Source organism: Sycon ciliatum, chromosome 4 (assembly GCF_964019385.1).
Source record: "Sycon ciliatum chromosome 4, ocSycCili1.1, whole genome shotgun sequence".
In the NCBI taxonomy this organism is placed as follows: Eukaryota; Metazoa; Porifera; class Calcarea; order Leucosolenida; family Sycettidae; genus Sycon; species Sycon ciliatum.
Window position 1 is genome coordinate 18525815 of NC_088646.1, and position 23608 is coordinate 18549422.

The window sequence follows — 23608 nt, forward strand, 5'->3', positions numbered from 1 at the left end:
CAAGTCGAGGTGTTGGTGCGACGCAGCTGGCCGATGATGCAACATGGTGGACAGGTCCAGCCTTCTTGTCCAAGCCCACCTCCACATGGCCCAGTAAGCACATCGTGCCGCCAGCAGAGCTTCCAGGTCAATTGAAACGAGAGATCACGATGGTAGCCACTACGCAAGAGCTGCCCACAAGCCGTCTTCATCCAGACCACTTCTCCTCCTGGGATCACCTCGTACGGATAACCGCATGGTGTCGACGATTCGTCAACAATGCTAGGCGACGCAGCACGCAAGCCGCCAGTCCTGAGATTGCGACCACGTCCATAACTCTACCAACTGGGAGAAACGTCTCCGTGCCAGAGTTGACAGTGTCCGAGCTATGGAGTGCTAAGTGTGTATGGATCAGCTTGGCTCAGCGAGAGGTTTATGGCAGAACGTTTGCAGATGTCACAGGAGGCAAGGGCCTCTCAGCATCCTCACCGCTACAAAAGCTTCAACCAGTACTAGACGCCACTAGTGGCGTTGGTGTTCTCAAGGTCAATGGGAGACTTCGCACAGCACACCATCTACCACCCGGCATTCGGACACCAGTGATTTTACCGAGAAGTCACAGAACAACAAAGCTGATCATCGCAGCAGCCGATGCGAACGCCAATCATGCCGTCGGTACGAACCACCTTCTATCACTGCTCGCTGGTGAATACTGGATAGTCAAAGGCAAGGCAGCAGTCAAAGAGCACAGGAGCAAGTGCATTCTCTGTCGGAAGCGCTACGTCAAGACGGCAACACCAGCAATGGCACCGCTTCCTAACTTCAGAACGTCTGGACCACAACAACCATTTGCGAAGGTCGGAGTGGACTATGCTGGACCATTCTACACACGCCAGGGTCGTGGTCGATCTCAGGCCAAGCGGTATGTATGTGTCTTCACCTGTCTCCTGACCAGAGCATGTCACTTTGAGCTCGTCTACTCTCTAGATACTGCCGGTTTCCTGCTAGCTCTGAGCCGGTTTACTAAGCGCCGCGGAGTGCCACAAAAGATGGTGTCCGACAACGGTACCAACTTCGTCGCGGCAGATCAAGAACTGAGAGCAGCTGTAAAGTCACTGGACAACTCCAGGCTTGCCGCGGAGATGACGTCACGTGGCATCTCGTGGGCATTCAACCCACCAAGGGCGCCTCATTTCGGCGGTGTGTTTGAGGTGATGGTCAAATCCATGAAAAGAGTGCTACAGGGTGTGCTGTACAGAGCTGATTTGACAGACGAGGAATTACACACGGCACTGGTTAACGCCGAAGACCTCATCAATAGTCGTCCTCTCTGCACGATGACGTCAGATGTTGAGGACCTTCAGCCATTGACACCACAGCATTTCCTAGTTGGACATGCCAATTCTACAATGGCCGCTGAAGTCAACATAACTACAGAGACGCAAGTTCACCCAAGGAAGCGATGGGAGGTCGTACAGCGCATCATCGACGATGTGTGGAAGCGCTGGCTAAAAGAAATCGTCCCAAAGCTGAACGTTCAAGTGAAGTGGTTACAGAAGCAGCGTAACGTTCAGGAAGGAGACGTTGTGCTTGTGATGGACGAGCACACCGCAAGGTCACACTGGCCGCTTGGGCGTGTGACAGAGGTCTATCCCGGCAAGGATGGTATTGTTCGAGTGGTGAAGGTCAAGGTGGCTGAAAGATTCTACAAGCGAGCTGTCCATCGGCTTGTGCCCCTTGAAGTCGAAGGTACTGAGTGAACACTACTTGCAGTCTGTTAGTTCACTTCATTGCTACGTTATTTGCACTTTCTTTTTTTTGACTCACTCAGATGCTAGTTATCACTCTTCGTTCGTGAGGGAGGTATGTTAGATTTGTTCTAGAATATTCCGGTCTTTCTTTTGTTTTGATAGTTGTAGTCCAGTGCATTAGTGCTGGTCATGCTTGGTAGGTCGACTGAGACTCATTCATGGCTGTTACATGCATTGTATGCTATAGCCTAGCCGTAGCTGACCACTGTTACGGATGTCCAATCCAGGTCAGTGTCTAGTGTTTGACCATTCATGTCTGAGTGTGTAACCTGAGCACACTCTCTATGTGCACCGTACCATATCCGAGCATGAATAGTTTAGTAATCTACGCACTGTCCTGGCGTGCTCGTTTTCTATATCTTCCGTTGTTCTCATGTTCTTAGTTAGTTGTTTTAGTTTACAGTCTTCGTACCTTTCGTAATGTAGGTTCTTTACTGATTGCTGCAGTGCATTTAGTTGGAACAGTGCTCAAATGTACGCATTGGTATTCTTCCGTCTGCCTGATCCGGAATACAATGAGTGCTTCCACCTGCCTCTTCCGGAATACAATGAGTGCTTCCGTCTGCCTAATCCAGAATACAATGAGTGAACTTCAGACGAGCCTTACTTATGCTTCTTGTCAGCATTGGAACAATTTATTGCATATGTAGAATGCCTTGCTTTTCCCTCAACCCTTTGACACACTGCTCGTCATTTGTTGTTGCAATGTTTCAATTCTAGGGCCCGCTGTCCCAGGAGACGAAACAGCGCTTGTTCATTCACGAAGAAGTAGGCGCTCCCAAGCAAGAGTTTCAGCTGCCATTCCCAAAGGGCCATCTTGTGTACGACTATCGCTTTGTGCCAGAGGTAGGTTGTTAGAGTAATGGTGTGCTGTCAGGTTGAGTGGCAAGGTCGTCTATACCATCAGCACAGTTGACACAGGAATAGTAATGCTCATTACAAACTGTGCAGCGTGAGTCAGCTAGCAATGGGGGCTAGTATGGAGCCCCAGACCTACAAACACTTGACTGTGCACTGGTACAGGGCACTGTGCAGCCCAAGACCTGCACGCATTTGACTGTGCACTGGTGCAGGGTGCTTTGTTGTCCCTGACCTGAGAACACTGGGCTGTTCATTGGTGCAGGGTGTTAGCTCAGTCATTCGCCTGGCTTTTGTTGATCATGTTGATCATGTTGATGATGACACACTGAGGCACTGCACTACCAAGCAGACCAACTTCTAGCAAGCAATTTCTGCGTGACTGCGACAGGTATTTGTGCCGGGGTGTGTGACCGTTCTTGCAGCTTCACATTCCATGCTGCTCTCTGCAGCTTCTGGCATTCACTGTCTGCTGTTTGTATCTACTGATGTTACAGGGTGATGGCAGTTGGGTGCCGTGGGTTAACGAAATCGAGTCAGCGCCACCAATACCAAAGGTACATGCAATTATTTCCCTTGTAAAGTGTGTAGTTTTCATTTCAATACTTTTTCTATCTGTGGGCCACTGTGTTTGGTGGCTATGGGCCAGCCTAGTTACTTCACAGAAACTTGTAGAGTGGGTATGGTTATTATTTGTCTGCACACAGCCTCCTGCCTAAAATAACACCTCTAGCCCTGAATCCTATACAGCCCCCACATTCACACGCAGCTTTTCATACAGCGCTACAATACCCACCCTCTCCTGGCGTATATACCGGCGTGGCCCGACCATCCTCATGTTGCCTGGTGATTGCGAAAGCATGAAACCTGAAGTAGCGGCAAAACAAGCCTTGATTGCCCTTGTCGCAGTACAGTCCTGTAGAAGTTAGAAAACGAAACAACAAGACAACTGGACAAATGGCAGGCAGGATGAGTCTTGAGGTGTTTCTTGAGTATCCAGGCGATGCGCTCATACTATCCATTGCTTGCCAGTTGATTATTGTGGTCACACAGTTGAATTGACTCCTTTTATCCGAAGGCAATTCAGCATCGGCTGACCAAGATCAAGTTTAGAAGAAAAAAAGACTGTAGGTGACTCTTGTCAGTTGAACTCTACTGCATGGAATGTGCGTGTGTGCTGTACAGGATGCGGCTTTCAATGAGATCATTGTGCCGACCGAGGACACCATCCGCTACACCCACCTCATGGACATGCTGGTGACGCATCAGAAGACAGTCCTGTTCGTCGGCCCCACTGGCACGGGAAAATCAGTCTACGTGGTGGTAAGTGTGCTATCACAGACTTCATGCTGGATTTAGTGGCTGACGAGTGCACAGTACTTGAGCTAATAGGGAGTACCTGTTATTCGTGGGAAATGCTTGGTTTATATCTCCATCAGTATGATCATCTTAGTTTGCTTGTACAATTTGCTGGAAGTGAGTGAGCAGTGAACACCCTTGCCTCCTTTCATCCTTCCATCATTCTGCAGGATTTCTTGCTGAACCGGCTGCCAAAGAACGTGTACAAGCCGGTACTGATCAACTTCTCAGCACAGACTACTGCCAACCAGACGCAGAACATCATCCTGGCCAAGCTTGATAAGCGGCGTAAGGGTGTCTTCGGACCGCCCATGGGGCAGAGGACGGTAAGACAAAGCCAACTTGTGAAAACGTTCTTCTCCGGGCATTGTTCATACAATCTGTCCTGCAAAGCTGCATGCTGATTCGAGGCCTGAAAGCCACATTCCGTGGCACCTCGAAACAATGGGCGATGGTATTGTTGCTGCTGCTGCTGCTATTGCTACAGGTTGTGTTTGTGGATGATATCAATATGCCGGCGAAGGAAGAGTACGGCGCCCAGCCGCCGATTGAGCTGCTGCGCCAGTGGATGGACCACTGGAACTGGTACGATCTCAAAGAAAACACCATGATGAAGCTGGTTGACATCCAGCTCATGGCCGCAATGGGACCTCCGGGCGGTGGACGTAATGACATCACCATGCGATTCCTGCGCCACTTCAACACCATCACCATCAACAACTTCAGCGACGAGTCGATGACGCTGATTTTCGGCCGCATCATGGACTGGCATCTGTCCAGGTAACTATGCCGCTTTGGTTAGACTCTCTGATAGCAGGGCTTTCTTTTTTTTTGTCTGGGGTTAATGCAACAGTGTTTCCAGTTGGTGGAAATCATGGAATGGAACTGCTAATTTCTGTTAAAATTCCAGGGCGGTGATGCACAAAGTAAGAGCCCTCCTTTATCTGGCTAACATGCGATAGTAGCCAGGTATCTTCACTTAGTGTTGTGGGTCTGCTGACGATGCACCACTTCTCTCTCTCTCTCTCTCTCTCTCTCTCTCTCTCTCTCTCTCTCTCTCTCTCTCTCTCTCTCTCTCTCTCTCTCTCTCTCTCTCTCTCTCTCTCTCTCTCTCTCTCGCGCTCTCTCTCTCTCTCGCGCTCTCTCTCTCGCTCTCCCTCCCTCTCTCGCCCTCTCTCTCTCTCTCTCTCTCTCTCTCTCTCTCTCTCTCTCTCTCTCTCTCTCTCTCTCTCCCTCTCTCTCTCTCTCTCTCTCTCTCTCTCCCCCATGCCTGTGCTGGCGTACACAGAGGATTCGGTCCCGAGTACGCTGCTATTGGCAATCACATGGTTGTGGCCACCATGACAGTGTACAAGGAAGCCATGAAGAACCTGCTCCCGACACCGCGCAAGTCACACTATCTGTTCAACTTGCGTGACTTTGGCAGAGTGATCCAGGTAGGCATGCCGCTGCTTGTACTTGAGCGTGTACCATAGCAGGAAATGTCATCATACAGTGCTGGCAACTGAAATCCGACCCCTGAGCGGTGCGCTCACATCGCGAAGACCCAACACGAGATAGTAAACCTACGAAATAGAGACCGCTAGGATGTGAACGTATCGCTCAGTGGTCGGATTTCAGTTGCCAATACTGTATGTAGCCATGTATAGACAGGCACACAAGGTAGCGCTACCCTGATCACACACATCACGTAGTTCATGTGTCAGCGTTCCCAATCGTGCACACGGTGTTTTGGTTATGGCTGCGTTTTCCTGTCACTCTCAGGGATGCCTGCTTTCAACGCCCGATGCACTGGCAGAGCCCAACGTTCTGCGCCGTCTGTGGGTTCATGAGGTGAGGTGATTGTGTGGGTGGCTGCTTATTGGGGTGACTTCTTCCTGGGATCACCATTTATTGGGTGGACTGCTTACTGGGGTGACTGCTCACTGGGGTGACTGCTATTGGAGTGACTACTTTAATTCTGGAGTGATTGCTTTCTTGGATGACTGCTTATTGGAGTGACTGCTCACGGGGTGACTGCTCAAGGGGTAACTGCATCCTGGGGTGAATACTTACTGCGGTGACTGCTTATTGAGGTGATTACTTACTGCTGTGACTGCTTACTGGGTTGACTGCTTACTGGGTTGACTGCTTACTGGGTTGACTGCTTACTGGGTTGACTGCTTACTGGGTTGACTGCTTACTGGGTTGACTGCTTACTGGGTTGACTGCTTACTGGGTTGACTGCTTACTGGGTTGACTGCTTACTGGGTGACTGCTTACTGGGTGACTGCTTACTGGGTGACTGCTTACTGGGTGACTGATTATTGTGGTGACTGATTACTGGGGTGACTGCTTACCAGGGTGACTGCTTACTGGGCAGGGGCGGATCCAGGATTTTTCCAAAAGGGGTTCAGTTTTCTTCCACCCTTACCAAAGTGTGTTAAAATGATGACATAAAAAACTAAAATGTGCATTTTGAAAATGACAGTTGCTGGACTACAGTGGTTAAGAAATTGGCTGCCGACTGATCGCCTGCAAATGTACAGTGCCTATAAAGTGGATAATCAAAAGTATTGTAGAATGGAGAGGATGACGACGACTGATGGAAATGAAATTTGCTGGAATACAGTGGTTAATAACAGGGTGGTTGCTGTCCTGCCGACGGATAGGCATGTATAGTATGAGCAAACAGATTTTAGCACTTTTTCAGCTCAAAAAGCTCAAAAAGGGCGATATTCACCAAAAAACGCAATAAAGGGCGAAAGAAACGGGCTTTTCCAAAAAGGGCGGGCACCTTTGGGAAAGGGTTAGAGGATAGGCGCTCTGATCCCATTGTCGAGCGCTCGAGCGCAGGTAGAGCTTCAGCCGTTTCAAGGCAGCGTTGCTGCGCTCATTCTCCGCAGAGGTGACGGGTAGTGTTGAAGCAATCCGGAGGAGGACGTGGATGTTCGGAAAAACATCGGCATCGCAATGCACAAGAGCTTCTTGTGGGGTAGCTGGAAGTAGTGTTGAAACGAACGTATCTATAACAAACGAGCGATCAGTTCCACTAACGAGCAAGCTATCGAGCGAGCTAACGAGTTTCATTGATGTGGCAAATATGATTATTTTTTGAATAATTTTTTTTCTAAGTTCGATTTTTTCAGCTGGTTCAAATTATCACCGCCGGCATTTGGGGTTGCTGCTGCTTCACTTCGGACTGCTGTCTGGTGTAGAGATGTCTTTTCAGCGCCGTCGTCGATTAGCCTTTGTAAGAATAGACCGTTTTGCAAAGATTGCAAGCAGCCCTGGTCTTCGCTGCATCGCGGGAGAAAACTTCCAAACGACTGAGCGTAACTTTCACTCGAATGGAGAGGTGACCGAAGCATATCCTGCGACAGGTCAGCAGATGCGGAACAAGACATCAGTAGAGTCCACCAAAGCTGCAACGACAACTGAAACAACTCAAGTGTCGTGCAGGCATACAGTCACCTGTAACTGCGAGTGATTTTCACTTTGCGCGGGATCGGGACTGGACTCTCGATCGACCAGGGAGTCGTAAAATATTTTACGACTCCCCGGTCGACATGTACTGCCATGTGTACGGAGTACGGTGTACGGTATTCGTTAGTGCAAACGAGCTGGCCGCACAAACGAGCCGAGTTTCTGGCGAGCGAGCTAACGAGTATCCAGTGAGATCGTTTCAACACTAGCTGGAAGTGCACCAGACTTCTCTGCTGCGTCCTTCCATTTCCTGACCCACTTTCGGATGTCAGTTGATATAGTTGAAGAGCTTGGCAGATCATCAGAATACATGTCGATCAAGCGTTGAATGTTGGCAAGTAGGCCTTTCCCATATCGGCCGGCCGAAAAATTCGCCGAAAAGTAGCCTTTTCAGAATATCGCCGATCTTTTCGCCGAATTCTGAGATTTTACCAAGAAATCGCCGAATATACATGTAATCTACGTGGAGATAATAATTTTAATATACATGTACATGTACATGTAGCTATCGATTCTGGGTTTTCGATCATATTTTTTATAAAATACACAGTAATACATGTCAAACAAGTAACGTAGTTGCGTGATGTCTGCGGCCTTCATCCTATTCATAGCTATATTGAATATACATGTACATGTAATAATAATATCTTTATTAGGATGACCCAGAGGCTTGTCGCCTATCAATACCTTATTCCTTGGACTTTTGCTGACTTGGCTCCTAGACTACAAGGGGTTCACCGCTTTGAAGGGTGTACATGTACATGTACATGTATGAGCTAAAGTGAAAGTAGTACATGGACATGTTTTGCAGGGTCGTGGGCAACTGGCCATGACCACTCGTACGCGCCTGCGTCACGGCCCGTGGGCATTTCCCAAATCGGCCGAAAATAGTGGTTTTGAAGAAATCACCGATCTTTTAGCCGAATACGCAATTTTCGCACTGAATTCGCCGAAAATTGATGTTTTAGTGCCTCAATAGGATGCAAATACAATTTCTGTAGCCATTATCTGCGAAAGGTGGCTGCGACTTTAGAGCCGAATTTCCACCTTTTACAGAAATTTTCAGCCGATTCTGGCGATTTTTTCAGCCGATCGAAAAGCCGAATAGGCCAAGATAAATGGCTGATTTGGGAAAGGCCTATTGGCAAGGTGTTCGTCTGAGGGTCATATCAATGTACATGTATCAATGTAACATCTGCATGATTCAGCTCGGGCTATATATGCGCTACGGCAGGCCAGGATCCTAGGAGCAATTCGCATGCCTGGCTTTTGTAAAAAAAAAAAAAAAAAAAAACTGCACCATGGTCGGAAAAAATTTAGGGGGTTCGTTTGAACCCCCGAACCCCCTGGATCCGCCCCTGCTGGGGTGACTGCTTATTGGGGTGACTGCTTACTGGGTGTCTGCTTATTGTGGTGACTGATTACCGGGGTGACTGCTTACCGGGGTGACTGCTTACTGGGGTGACTGCTTACTGGGGTGACTGCTTACTGGGGTGACTGCTTATTGGGTGTGACTGATTACTGGGTGACTGCTTACTGGGTGACTGCTTACTGGGTGACTGATTACTGGGGTGACTGCTTACCGGGTGACTGCTTACTGGGGCGACTGCTTACTGGGGTGACTGCTTATTGGGGTGACTGCTTATTGGGGTGACTGCTTACTGGGATGACTGCTTACTATTGTGTTTCAAAAGTATAGACCTCTAGACTTTGAAATTTTTCAATTCAAATTTGGTTTGAGCTTTTTGAGAAATTTCTTCGGAATGTTGCTCCGGTAGCTCCCGCAATTCTTCTCATAATTATATAAATTTTTAAGCGATTGAATAACAAACGCCTAATTTCGGAAATTTTAAGCACAAAGTGTTCACAGATTTATGTGTTGTAGACGCTGGCCTAACGGTTTTTTGAAACCAGAGGTCTGGACTTTTCAAACACACTATAGGGTCACTGCTTACTGGTAGTGACTGCTTACTTGGGTGAATACTTACTCCCTTTTCGTGACTGATTACTGGACGTGACTGATTACTGGGGTGACTGCTTACTGGGGTGACTGCTTACTGGGATGACTGCTTACTGGGATGACTGCTTACTGGGGTGAATACTTACTGGATGTGACTGATTACTGGGGTGACTGATTACTGGGGTGACTGATTACTGGGGTGACTGCTTACCGGGAGTGACTACTTACCGGGGTGACTGCTCCTGGGGTGACTGCTTACTGGGATGACTGCTTACTGGGATGACTGCTTACTGGGATGACTGCTTACTGGGGTGAATACTTACTGGATGTGACTGATTACTGGGGTGACTGATTACTGGGGTGACTGATTACTGGGGTGACTGCTTACCGGGAGTGACTACTTACCGGGGTGACTGCTCCTGGGGTGACTGCTTACTGGTGTGACTGCTTACTGGGGTGAATACTTACTGGATGTGACTGATTACTGGGGTGACTGATTACTGGGGTGACTGATTACTGGGGTGACTGATTACTGGGGTGACTTCTTACTGGGGTGACTGCTTACCAGGAGTGACTGCTTACCGGGGTGACTGCTTACTGGGGTGACTGCTTACTGGGGTGACTACTTACTGGGAGTGACTACTTACTGGGATGACTACTTACTGGGAGTGACTGCACACTGGGTGACTACTTACTGGGGTGACTGCTTACCGGGTTGACTGCTTGCCGGGTTGACTGCTTGCCGGGTTGACTAGGGCCGCTGCTTACTGGTAGTGACTGCTTACTGGGGTGAATACTAACTTACTGGGACGTGACTGATTACTGGGTGACTGCTCACTGGGCCGACTACTTACTGTGGTGACTGCTTACTGGGGCGACTGCTTACTGGGGTGACTCCTTACTGGATGTGACTGCTTACTGGATGTGACTGCTTACTGGGGTGACTGCTTACCGGGGGTGACTGCTTACTGGAATGACTGCTTCCTGAGGTAACTGCGTCCTGGAGTGACTGCTTACTGGGATGACTGCCTACTGAGGTGACTTCTTACTGGGGTGACTGCTTACAGGGGTGACTGCTTACTGGGGTGACTGGTAACTGGGTATGACACAGCTGTACGTATACATAGATGTACTGAAGTGTTATTCTCTAATTTCACTCTGATACTGATGCAAGGTGCTATGATCAAAGGTGTGTATGGAACATCGTATAAATGGTGGTTTAGCGTGTGCGCTAAGCCCTGTTAACGAACGTGGAACATCTACCACTCATACTTAGTCTGATAATCATGCATCTGATTATGATGTCATTGCTATACATGCGCATGCGCAGCGCGTGCCACTCTCCCACGCGTGCTTTCCAAATCTTGCTTTAGAGAGAGAGAAAGAGAAAAGAGAGACTCCTTTGTCACTTTTGCTTTCCGACGACTTGACTGTTCACTGGTTTGTCCGTCAGTTGTCAATTTCCCCTTCCCTCCCAACCCCATTCGACTGGGGATCACTATCTCTCTCCCCACTGTCACCATAATTTCCTCAATCACAGTGTCAGTACAACTCTTGTCAATATACTTATATCGGGTGAGGGCAGTCTATCTCCGCAGCTGGCTCATTTCAATCACTACCGGTCGCAGCTCCTGCCCACTGCAGGCCGACCATCTCTCGTTCACACTCTGTGTGCTCCAGGTCACAGCTCATGCGCAGAGCAGGCCGACCTGTCTGTCTCTCTCTCTCTCACACACACTATGTGTGCACCGGGTCACAGCTCCTGCGCAGAGCAGGCCGACCTGTCTTTCTCACGCACGCCAGCTGCTCCGCCCAATATCCCTGATATGCCAACCAGAAAACAATGTGTTCTGAGCCGGGTGCATGCCTGTATGTGGAGAGTGTGTTAATTATGTGTGTTAGTCATACAGTGATTGATGTCTTGTGGCGGTACAAGGCGCACTGACAATGAACGTGAACAATGAACACGGGAAAGAAGCCACTCAAGCTATGGGCATTAGTACTGTTTCATCCGTAAGGTACTCATCAGCACGATACAGGAATTTGTTGAATTTGACCATACATGAAGAGTAGTTACCAAAGAAACAATCTGATTTGTACTTCACATGCCAGGAAGGAAGTTAAGTGTGCCGTGGGTAACTATGAGTATACACTTAGTCTTGTTCGTTTTGTTTACCTTCTCAATGCTAGCTGCTTCTTGTGTGTGTGTGTGTGTGTGTGTGTGTGTGTGTGCGTGTGCGTGTGTGCGTGCGTGCTTGCGTATGTGCTTGTGTATGTGCTTGCGTACGTGCGTGTGCGTGTGTGCGTGTGTGTGTGTTTGTGTGTGTGTGCGCGCTCGCGCGCGTGCGCGTTCATGTGTGCGTGCACATGTGCGTGTGTGTAACATTTCATTGTGCACCCACAGGTCATGCGTGTCTTCTATGATCGTCTAGTAGACGATTCAGACCGCGAGTGGCTCGTCGAATGTCTTCGCACTGTTGTGAAAGAGAAGATGACGTCTGACTTTGACACGATATTCGCACAATTGGATGCTGATAAGGACGGTGAGCTACGTGTGGTCTCATGTCTTTCCAGCAGCAATAATAACTGCTGATGCCATGGTCTTGTTTGATCACATTACTACCGGTGTACTGGTATGCCCATTGGCCTGTTGCTGTTCTCGTTGTGAGAAGAGTTTTTGTACAAGCAGTGCATGCCTTGTGATTAGCCAGTCACCACCACTCATCGCTGGTTTGTTACCCTCCGCTGCATCCTTTGCTGACATTTGCATGCTTGGTGTGTGTGTGTGTGCTGGTGTGTGTGTGTGTGTGTGTGTGTGTGTGTGTGTGTGTGTGTGTGTGTGTGTGCGTGCGTGCGTGCGTGTGGGTGTGGGTGTGGGTGGGTGTGCATGCATGCATGTGCATTATGCGTTTTTCTTCTATTCCTAGGCACTGTGACGGAAGACGATCTGCACAGTCTGCTGTTCTGTGACTTCCTTGATAATAAATCAAGTTCATACCGTGAGGTGCTCGATCTGGACAAGCTTCGTCGCACTGTAGAGGGACAACTGGAGGACTACAACAACATCAGCAAGAAGCCCATGAACCTTGTCCTGTTTAGGTGCGTGTCTGTGTCTTGTATCGTGGTGTGTTGGTGATGTTGATGTGTTCCCTGGCCTTCCTGGCGCACTTTGATGCTGTCAACCCGCGTGTGATATTGCGCATTAGTTCAGCAAGGTGTAACACCAGCTTAACTACGTAGAGTTGCTCTATGCTGAGCTCTTGATCATGGCATGTGTTTGTGCGGAGTAGAAACTCATGACTCAAGTTTGCTGGTGGTAGGGTTCCTGTGTTTTCGTTTTCTGAACACAACTTTTCGTAGGCGTATTGCATGTGACTAATGTCGTACCCATCGTCTCTCTGTTCCAGGTTTGCTATCGAGCATGTGTCAAGAGTGAGTCGAATCATCAAGCAGCCTCGCAATCATGCCCTTCTTGTCGGTGTCGGTGGTAGCGGTCGTCAGAGCTTGACCCACCTTGCCTCCTCCATGGCCGAGTTTGAACTCTTCCAGGTAAGAAGACACTTGCTTGCTGGCACATTTCTTTTTACATAGCTTGGATGGTGCTCACAGATTGCTGGTGTGGTACCTCATTAGCTACCGGTATCTCTACATATAAAAAAATCGTGGTGATTCCTCTCGCCGGATTGTACTTTTTGATGATGACACCTGGGCTCCATAATATTACCATTTTTTCAGTTAGCGAACCCAAGAGAATGTGCTTGTATCCTATCAGGAAAATTGAAAAGAGGGTGAAGAAGAGAGGTCATACCAGCATCTGTTCTTGAGAAACATGTTTGCTGCTGCTGCCGTCTTCTCTTCTCCCGTTCAGGTGGAGATCAGTAAGAGCTATACATCGGTGGAGTGGCGAGAGGACTTGAAGCGCATTCTCCGTCGCTCCGCCGAGGGTACCAGCCCGTGTGTGTTCCTCTTCACCGATACTCAGGTATGGCATGTAAAGTGATCTGACTGGAAGGAATACAGTATACACCGGCGTGTTGTAGCATCCAGGGAGACAACACGGGCAACTGGAGCATGACATCATGTGGGTTTAGACCCCGGGCTGCCCGTGGCATTCACTCTGGGGCAGGGCCGATTTGTATCGTCACGTATGGCATCACTGGTCCGGGCCGCACTTGGAGTCGGCAGGTCAAGGTCACGAACGCGACCTTACACACCATGGCTCACATAGAATTTTCCTATCCAGGGTTTGAAAGGACACATTCCTCGTGCACATACAAGGTGCAGACCTCTGTATAGCACGTGTGCGTGCGTGTGCGTGTGTGTGTGTGTGCGTTTGCGCACACGTGTGTGTGCGTTTGTGCACACGTGTGTGTGTGTGTGCATCTGCGCGCACGTGTGTGTGTGTACATATGTGTGTGCACATGTGTGTGTGCGCGCTATATTATATAGATATGAATACATGTGAATTTGGGCACACACGTATGTCTAGAGAGCTGCCATGCACTTTGCACCACATTGCTCATTTCGATTGTTCTCCCTGAACATGTAATCACGCAGATCAAACAAGAGTCATTCCTCGAGGATATCAACAACCTGCTTAATGCCGGTGAAGTGCCCAACTTGTTCGCTGTGGATGAACGTGCTGAAATCTGTGAAAAGATGCGCCAGATAGACAAGTAAGGGACTCGGCGCAGAAGTCGTTTTGTTTGGTGTGTTGGTTGGCTGCTGTATTTGAAGGTTTCTCCATTGGTGAATGCACGCCTCTCAGGTAAAAGTCTTTGGGGATGGAAGTGCTCAATCTCCGTAGGATACTTGTAGAAGTACACTCCAAAGCATGTGCTACACATTAGTGATCATGTGCAGCCGATTTAATGGTCTTTGGATAAGTTTTCTTTTTGGCTGAACACTATCTCGCTGTGATTGTTCTTTTCCGTTGTCACTGCCAGGACACGTGAAAGGTCTAAGCAGACGGACGGCACGCCAGTCGCCCTGTTCAACTTTTTCATATCACGTGTCCGCGACCAGCTGCACATCGTCCTGGCGATGAGCCCTATTGGCGATGCGTTCCGGCAGCGCCTCCGCAAGTTCCCGTCGCTTGTCAACTGCTGCACCATCGATTGGTTTCAGGTGAGTTGAGCGTTGCGAGACGTCCTCCTGGCAAGAGCACGTGGTGTTGCACCGCGTGGTGCACAGTGGAAAGCCATCACACTTCCGTGGCACTTTTGTTTATATCCGCCTTGCAAGCATGCTCACTGCCCGGCGTTCATCACTAGGCCATATACGACCTGTGCTGCACATGAATTACCACTGTATCTGTGCGGCCTACACAGTCATGCACATGTACTAGTGCGAGGTTTTCATGTTCGTAATCTGCGAAGTTCACACGCGTGTGTTTTTGACTATGTACCGTGCCTGCTATGATCTACCTTCCTGCAGTCATGGCCGGACGATGCGTTGGAGGTTGTGGCGGAGCGATTTCTGGAGGACGTAGAGATGAGCGACGCCGAGCGGGGTGGCTGCGTGCAACTCTGTAAGATCTTCCACCAGAGCACACGTGAGCTGTCTGAGAAGTTCTTGACCATGCTGCAGCGACATAACTATGTGACGCCGACGTCCTACTTGGAACTGATCAGCACCTACAAGACACTTCTCGCAAAGAAACGAAGGTGAGAATGCCACCGCCGTCGCTGCTCATCGTGCTCGGTTGTTCCTACTGGGAATAACTGCACTGATGTGAACAGAGAATGTTTGCCTACTGAAGCAGTGATGTCGCTATCGGTATTGATACTGTCTTTTGTTTTCTATCACTATGCTATCTCATTCCCACACAGTGAAGTAAGCAAGCAAAAGAACCGTTACAGTGTTGGTCTGCAGAAGCTGGCATCAGCTGCTGAGCAGGTATGGCTATTATGGACGTGTGCATGCAGATATGGCTACCATTGAGCAGTACAATCATGTAGTGCTAGCTACTGGCTGATTACTACTGCATATCAGGTACTAGCGCAGATACGTGGAGAATACTTTGATTTTACTTCCCCCCCCCCCCCCTCCATGTTGCCTGTCCAAGAAGCGTGATGTATGTGTCTGTGTGTTGTGCATGCGTGTGTGCTCATATATGTGTAGGTGACGGGTATGCAGGCAGAGCTCAGTGCTCTGCAGCCGCAGCTGAAGGAGGCTGGCAAGGAGGTGGACGAGATGATGATCGTGATCGAGTCGGAGAGCAAGGACGTGGCGGAGCAGGAAAAGATCGTGAAGGCCGACGAGCTGGTTGCCAATGACCAGGCAAAGGAGGCGCGTGGCATCAAAGAGGAGTGCGACTCTGATCTAGCCGAGGCCGTCCCCATCCTAGAATCTGCCCTGGCTGCTCTGAATACGCTAACGCAGCAGGTGAGGGCAATAGGCAGTTCTCCTACTAGTTGGGCAGTTTAGTTTCTTTGTGTGGGAATAGTGCGGCAGAGATGACGTTGACAGCACTTCAGTATGTGTATGGTGTTCTCTCTCGGGTGAGGGATGTCTGCTGGCACTGGCAATGTCTCCTCTGGACCCGGTGCTCACAGCACTACACACATACGCCCGTCAAACCAGTAACTCATGTCAACTGTACCTCTATTTTCTCTGCGAATTGTGTGTTTCATCTTTGATGTGCTTGCTGGAGAGGGAGATGGAGAGGGAGAGGGAGAGAGAGAAGGAGGGAAGGGAAGGGGTGATTCTTGTGTTGATTCTGGAGTTGTGAGCAAGCCCTGCTCCAGGTCATGCTTTTGTGTACGTCTCCCTGGCACTGTGCACCGCTGTGCATTGTTTTTCTCACATGTGATGATGTGTGTGTGTGTGTGTGTGTGTGTGTGTGTGTGTGTGTGCATGTGTGTGTGTCCATGTGCAATCATACGGACGTGTGTGTATGTGTGTGCATGTTTGTGTTATGCGTGCATGTGTGTTCCACCCTACTTTGCAGGATATTGGTGTTGTGAAGACCATGAAGTCTCCACCAGCTGGCGTGAAGCTGGTCATGGAAGCTGTTTGCATTCTGAAGGACCTCAAACCGGACAGGATCCCCGATCCTGGTGGCACTGGTAAGGTCCTGAGAGTAGCGTGGCTGAATGGAGACGACGGTATGCGTGTGCATGCATGCGTATGCAGTTGTATATTTGAAAGCGAACTGGTGCTGCTTTAGACATCATTCTGTCATATGATGTAGCCGTTCTCATTGTGTATGTGTGTGTTTGTCTCAGGGCGTAAAATTGAAGACTTCTGGGGACCATCTAAACGTCTTGTCGGAGAAATGGGTTTCCTCAAATCTCTACACAGCTATGATAAGGTATGTTGTTTTAGGTGGTAGCCTGTCCTATGGGAACTTGGCACTGCTCTTTGTCTCTATGCGGCGTGTGTAACATATTCCGGACTAGTTCGAGTGGGTTGATGCCAAGGTGCCGTTGCGTGGTAATTAGTTCACGAGACTTGCATGTGTGTGTGTGTGTGTGTGTGTGTGTGTGTGTGTGTGTGTGTGTGTGTGTGTGTGTGTGCGTGTGTGCGTGCGTGCGCGCGTGTGTGTGTATGTGTGTGTGTGCGTGTGTGTGTGTACGTGTGTGTGCATGCGTACGTGCGTGTGTGAGTCTGTGTGTCTGTCTTGATCTGTCTCATTCAGATCTTGTCCGCTATCGTTGCTATAAGAGAAAATCTGTGGGTGCACATCCAGTGCATTTGCAGATCTGCGTGCTTCTCTTGCGACGTGCGTATAACGTTACATGGTACATGGTGTCTGTCTGTCTGTCTGTCTGTCTTTTTGTCTGTCTGTCTGCCTGTCTTTGTGTCTGGTGTGTGCGTTCACACTGCTTGCAGGACAACATCAACCCAGCCCTTATCAAGAAGATCCGCGACATCTACGTTCCTAATCCTGACTTTGTGCCGGAGAAGATCCGAAACGCGTCCACTGCCGCCGAGGGTCTTTGCAAGTGGGTGCTGGCCATGGAGAAATATGACAAGTAAGCACGTCAGAAAACTGACCTGCTGTTCGTTGTCATCAGCTAATTGGCTGCTGTATATTTTGTGTAAATTATTTGTTCACTAGCCAAGCACATACAACAATCCTTTTTCAAATTGACCAATGGTGGCTGCTGCACTGTGGCATTGTGGCATGTGATTTTCTGCTTCATCTTGGTGTGCAGAGTGGCCAAGGTTGTGGCTCCAAAGCGAGCCAAGCTGAAGGAAGCGAATGCTGCCCTTGCCAAGGCTATGGAGGTGAGACGCAGGGGTGGTTGACATAAAGCTGAGCCACTGGCTGGCGACCGTCTCCTCCGCTCGGTCATCCCGGTGTATTGGTGTTTGATGTCCATGAATTGCGTATCTTGGTTCCTAAGCTGTTGTCCTTGATAGCTACGCACTGCACTGGCTTGTCAATTGCTGTCATGCTCAAGCTCCTGAGCACATACTCATTGGCTGCCAACTGCAATAATCATTCAAGCTCTGGCGAAACAAAGGATGCTCAGGAGCCTGTTCTCTTTGAATGTGGAGAAAGAGAGCTGATTGGAAGATATAAGCTACTCAGTGCAAGCAATGCACAGCTTTCTATCATCTGGCGAGGTGGTGGATTCAAGACTAGGTGGCGAGTACTAGTTGGTGTCGATTAGAATACTGCAATGTTGGAGAGTAGGACATAGAGGAGGAAGAAAGACAAGAGAAATATTGAGAAGAATGAGCATTGCATGGAAGCATTGCAACCTCAGAAGTGGACCTGCATGACATGAAATGCCTATGTCGGTCCGTGACTACCCTACCAATGCAGTGGCATTGGTGGTAGTGGTGGCGGAGCTCTTTACCTGGCATCATCTCCTGTTGTTCCTGTTTGCCCTGTGTTGTTCCCTGTGTTGTTCCCCGTAGGCTCTGAGGGCCAAACAGGCTAGTCTGAAAGCAGTCCAGGACAAGCTGGCACGGCTAAGGGAGAAGTTCGACGCCAACACGCGCAAGAAGCAAGATTTGGAAGAGCAGGTGGGTAGTAGTGAGTAGCTCTTGGCAAGCCAGCCCGTAACCGTTGAGATTGCTATAGCCCTTTCCGCCTGGCTACTAGTACTTACTCCAGGAATTCCCGCCGGTGCCCGCGCTGCCGCCTACAACAATCCCAGTATACATTTGTTTAAAAAAAATTCCAATTCCCTGACCAGTTTCGGAAATGTTTCATCTTCGTCTCTTTGGAAAGCTATAGATCTCCTCTCGCCACATCCCACCTTTCCGGCCACTTGATACCCAGCAGGAGCAACAGAATCGCCATCATGCCCTTTGAGAGCTGCCCTACTGCGCCTAAGCTAGATACTATACCAAAGTCCACAAATACAGGATCCGCTCTGTGAACTGACTATCGGTGTGGTGCTTTGCTGTGAACTTGATTTCGGAAAGACCGTTAAGGTTTTCTGTGGGCCGTCGGTGTAGGGTATATTCTGTGAGTTGATTTTCGATGACATTTCGTTCTGTGAGCTAGGTTGTTTCATCAGGCAGGTCATTGTTGACTTCTTTCAGACCAGACTAGGCTAGTCGTGTCATGGCTAAAACACAGGTTTGCATTGCCTTCGTGTTCTGGCTGCTTGCTAGGTGGATAACTGTTCCAAGAAACTTGACCGTGCCGAGAAACTCATTGGTGGTCTCGGTGGAGAGAAGAAACGGTAAGCGAGGTCATCAGGTCTCCAACGTACTATTCTGTACATGTAGTTTGATTGCGGTTATGCAGACCCACTGCCTGCTGATGCTGTACTCTGGCATAGTTTGTGCTGGCATCGAAATAATTCTCGGCTACTGTAGAACGGGTAATTTTAGCGACTATTAATTTTAGCATTTTCCCATTGTCAACCGGTTAGCGACGTTTTATTTTAGCGATTTGCAGCGATTTTACTCACGCCGTCACGGATCACCAGTGCACTACTTATGTCTCAACGGATTAGCGACTTGAAACTTTAGCGAAAATGAGTCGATCGCTAAATTCGCTAGGGTTTTACGTCGCTAAAATTACCCGTTCTACAGTAATTTGTCGGTTGACTTTAACCAGGTATGTCTATAACGGTATTTGGGATTTGTGACATAGCACAAGGCTAACATGGATGCAGCTAATCGGATTTTCTGATCTTTGACACTGTGGCGATGGGTTTTGAACTTTTGATCCACTCGCCACCCAGCGCTTTAGGAGTGGCATCTGACAACTTGATTCACTAGAATAGAGGCTGCCTACGGATGCAGAAGGTCAATTTGACTTGGCTGCAAACCATTATTCTGTACACAGGAACAAGTATTAGAATTGAGCAGTTAATGTGTTGCACTGCCTATGCTTGTGCTCCTTTCACCGCTTGTAATGTGTGTGTGTGTGTGTGTGTGCTGCGTGTGCTGCTCCTATTCTATCCATACACTATGCAGCTGGTCTGAAGTGGAAGCTCAGCTGGGAGTCGTGTACGACAATCTCACTGGTGACGTACTAATCTCGGCCGGCGTGGTGGCCTACCTCGGTGCATTCACCACCGCATTCCGACAGGTTAGTCCCTTTCTTCCGCTCGAAGAGAATACTTCGCATGGTTTTTACTTTCTAAACTCTGCTTTGCCTTGGCTCAAAGACAGCCCTCCTCTAGTATGCACTGTCAACTCCTCCACACGAAGAATAGATTCCTGCATGAGGCACACCGTCACCAAAGGTAAAACCCTTGCTCGGCAAGTATGTCTTTTCTGCGACTAAATGCACTCTACTCGCAGTTATGCCTATATCCGCACCGTAGTTGCTGAATGGGCTAATCTGTCTTTTTTATTAGTGTGGAAGTACTCGTGTGTAGTAGTAGTAGTGTGTGTGTGTGTGTTTGTGTGTGTGTGTGTGTGCGCGCGCGCGTGCGTGCGTGTGTGTAAATCAATCCTCAGCCTAGGATCTGAATAGATGTCAATACTTTGCTGTGTTATACAACCTAGGAGCAATGCAAGAAGTGGTTGGAATGCTGTAAGAAGGGAGGTATCAGCTGCTCTAATGACTTCTCCCTGTCGACCACACTGGGCGAGCAAGTGGCCATTCGCAGTTGGAACATAGCAGGTTTGCCGACGGATAGCTTTTCTATCGACAACGGTATCGTTATCAGGTAAGCCGTGCACAACACCACCAGGACGTTTACCCCTCAAGGTTTTGTAGAGAATAGTGCACATTGTGTACTTGCTAATTTGTTGATCCTAGCAGCATATTGGCCGCTGTACCCGCATTCATGCAATTCTAGCAGTACGTGTGTATTGATTTCTATGTGGCGCAAATGCACACCGACTGTACAAACGCATTATTGCAATCCCGCTCATGCAATGCCGTGTACCAGTGTGCTCATGCTATGTCAAAAGTGTTTGTTATGCTTATGTGTGTACATGTGTCTGTGCATGTGTATTGTGCTTGTTTGTGTGTGTGTGTGTGTATGCGCGCGTGTGTCCGTGCACGTGTGCATGCGTATGTGTGTCCGTGTATGTGCATGTGCATGCGAGTGTACACGCACGTGGTTGGTGCATGCACGCATGTGCATGCATGCGTGCAATGCTGCGCTTGCTTATGTGCTTGTGGTGATGACTGTACCCAGTAATGCACGTCGCTGGCCATTGATGATTGACCCGCAAGGCCAGGCTAACAAGTGGGTAAAGAACATGGAGAAAGCAAAGAACCTACACGTTGTCAAGATGACAGACAGCGACTTTGTGCGTACACTGGAGAACTGCATCCAGTTCGGTACTCCGGTGAGTGGCTTGTAAAATCGGTTGTGGCAACAAACGCGATTAGGCCGGCTGCAGGGACGCCGTAATGTCGCACTCGCCCCAGCACCATTCAAACAATTCCCTTTGGCAGTTCACGGCACGAACTTCAACAAAGCCCCGTGAATGCGTACCAGGGGAAGGCTAGACAGCATGTCTCTAGACATCAATAGGCATCGTATGAAAAGCCAGTCAATAGCACTAAAGAGCGAAAGCCTTTGTCACGGTTCGGTTTCACTCGCGCACCGGGCCCGAGCTGGCAGCACAAACAAACGCCGGACGCGAGCTGGCAGCACAAACAAACGCCGTACTCACACGAGCGTTGGGCGAACGGATGGCCACAGCCATGAAAAACAGGAACAAACCCATCCACGGCTCTTTCTCTTGCTAGCTGTGCTGCTGCGTGCATCCAACTGTTTTGCAATTTCTCCCTCCCACCCACGCCTCCTGGTATTTATTATCGCTCTACACTATCCTACGTCTCACAATGAGTGCCACTCAGCATGATGGTACTCCAAGCTACATTGTATTTGATCTGTCCTAGCTCACTATTCTGGACAAAATATTAATTCAATTGCAATGAAGCGCCGGGGGCCGACGGGGGCATTCGGCGGCTTGGTCTGATTCCTAGCTTGTTGGTAACCGGCTTGAGATTTCCAAGGTTGCTATGACAACGTGCAGTCATGCGCAGGGCCACCCAACATGCATTTGGGGGCCCAGGAAAGACAGAAACGCGTTGCTAGGCAACAGCAAAAGCGCTCGGCGAGTATCACGCTACTCATGCAGCACGCACGTTGGCTTAGGGTATCACGCTACCCTTGCGCTGCGGGGTACCACATTGCCCCTCGCTGGAATCAGACCCGCGCCCCGGATACCTTGCGCTGGCCTCCTGACGGCCAAACTCAACCAACTACTTGTGCGCTGTGACTGGGGTTGTGCATGTATTAGCAACATAATGTGGCCGAGGTCGGCAGACTTTCAATTAGCCAAGCGAGCTACTCAGGCCAGGGTGCATGATCACTATTCGCAGCACTTATCGTCCATGCAGCAGTCGGGTTAACTGATTAAATTTCACGGTTCGCTTGAGACTCGGTGTAATAGACTGAGTTTTCAGCATCCGTAGGAACGCCGCTACCCTGTGAAATTTGTCACGGACATGAGTCGTGATCATTTCTGTGCTCCCGGGTTTCGGCACCAGTTTCGTGGTCGTTGTCATCGCATCGACAATCAAAGATCAAAGGTGCAAATGTAGCTCCTAGCTGATTGATGAGAGTTTTTTTTTTTTTTTTTTTTTTTGTATTCGCAACCTGGATGCACACACCTTTCTTCTTCACCCTGATTTTTCTCAGTTTTGGACTGCAATCACCAATCTTCTGGTTCACCGAGGGATGTCCATAGTGACGAGAAATTGAGATGAGAAGCTTTGGTGATTGCAAAACGAGACTGAGGAAGACAAAAAGAATATGTTTTCTAACTCTACACTGCTACATCCTGACAGCTTGGTTTGACTTCCCAGTGTGCACTACAACAAGATGTTTGCCAGCCGTCTGATAGGCGCCAAACTAACCAGTGGTACCAAGAGTCCATAAACAAGAGTATGCAACTGTGATCGCTTTTCTATGGGCCAGATGCGCGGCGCGCTGCCTTCATTACATCATGCAGCTGCAGTCCGCGCACTGCGGAAAATCAAACACCGCAATTTCCCTCTGGTTTGAAATGAACTTTCGTACGGAACTGGAGTTCACGCGCCAGAATTTAGAGATCGCGTAGGTACTGGAACGAATTGAGCAAAAACGGATGGGCTCGTACAAGAAATTGTGAGTTTGAATGCATGCTTTCAGAACGTGATGAAGGCAAGTTATGTAATGAAGGTAGCGCACCGCGCACTGGCCTATAACCACAGTTGCATACTCTTGTTTATGCACTCTTGGTGGTAGTGGTAGGTAAATCTTGCCTGAGCTTGGAGGGCAACTGCTTGAATGTACAATTGCCCTATTCGCAGCCTGTTGAAATCCAGCAGTTCTTTACTCTGTGTCATATTTTGCAGTATGACTTTCATTATTGTGTTGCTTGCCGTCTGATTCCTATGTGTGCCGTCTCTTGCACTGGTGTATGTATGTGTGTGTGTGTGTGTGTGTGTGTGTGTGTGTGTGTGTGTGTGCGTGCGTGCGTGTGTGTGTGTGTGCATGCGTGTGTGCGTGCGTGCGCGCGTGTGTGTGTGTGTGTGTGTGTGTGCGCACGTGCATGTGTGTGTGTGTTATCCAGGTCTTACTGGAGAACGTCGGTGAAGAGTTGGATCCTCTCTTGGAGCCGCTGTTGCAGAAGCAAACATTCAAGCAAGGAGGTGCCATCTGCATTCGCCTTGGTGACAGCACGATTGAGTACTCTAAGGACTTCAGGTGAGTAATGAGAGTGCGAACAAGCACAGCGTGCATGA

General features: G+C 49.1%; 1 protein-coding gene across 1 annotated transcript in view; it reads left to right on the forward strand.

Moving 5' to 3' along the window:
- The window catches only part of LOC135814817 (dynein axonemal heavy chain 7-like), a 96753-nt gene that overhangs the window by 49845 nt on the left and 23300 nt on the right, over positions 1 to 23608 (forward strand). Inside the window, exons 49-74 of the mRNA XM_065327993.1 lie at positions 2511 to 2636; positions 3146 to 3205; positions 3834 to 3971; positions 4178 to 4333; positions 4495 to 4787; positions 5296 to 5443; positions 5772 to 5840; positions 11837 to 11975; positions 12360 to 12531; positions 12840 to 12981; positions 13301 to 13414; positions 13990 to 14108; positions 14379 to 14559; positions 14869 to 15098; positions 15264 to 15330; positions 15556 to 15819; positions 16385 to 16502; positions 16662 to 16747; positions 17269 to 17411; positions 17595 to 17667; positions 18307 to 18414; positions 19012 to 19082; positions 19825 to 19939; positions 20362 to 20525; positions 21003 to 21156; positions 23437 to 23570. Coding sequence (XP_065184065.1) covers positions 2511 to 2636; positions 3146 to 3205; positions 3834 to 3971; positions 4178 to 4333; positions 4495 to 4787; positions 5296 to 5443; positions 5772 to 5840; positions 11837 to 11975; positions 12360 to 12531; positions 12840 to 12981; positions 13301 to 13414; positions 13990 to 14108; positions 14379 to 14559; positions 14869 to 15098; positions 15264 to 15330; positions 15556 to 15819; positions 16385 to 16502; positions 16662 to 16747; positions 17269 to 17411; positions 17595 to 17667; positions 18307 to 18414; positions 19012 to 19082; positions 19825 to 19939; positions 20362 to 20525; positions 21003 to 21156; positions 23437 to 23570 — 3584 coding nt within the window. The remainder of the gene's footprint in view (positions 1 to 2510; positions 2637 to 3145; positions 3206 to 3833; positions 3972 to 4177; positions 4334 to 4494; positions 4788 to 5295; positions 5444 to 5771; positions 5841 to 11836; positions 11976 to 12359; positions 12532 to 12839; positions 12982 to 13300; positions 13415 to 13989; positions 14109 to 14378; positions 14560 to 14868; positions 15099 to 15263; positions 15331 to 15555; positions 15820 to 16384; positions 16503 to 16661; positions 16748 to 17268; positions 17412 to 17594; positions 17668 to 18306; positions 18415 to 19011; positions 19083 to 19824; positions 19940 to 20361; positions 20526 to 21002; positions 21157 to 23436; positions 23571 to 23608) is intronic.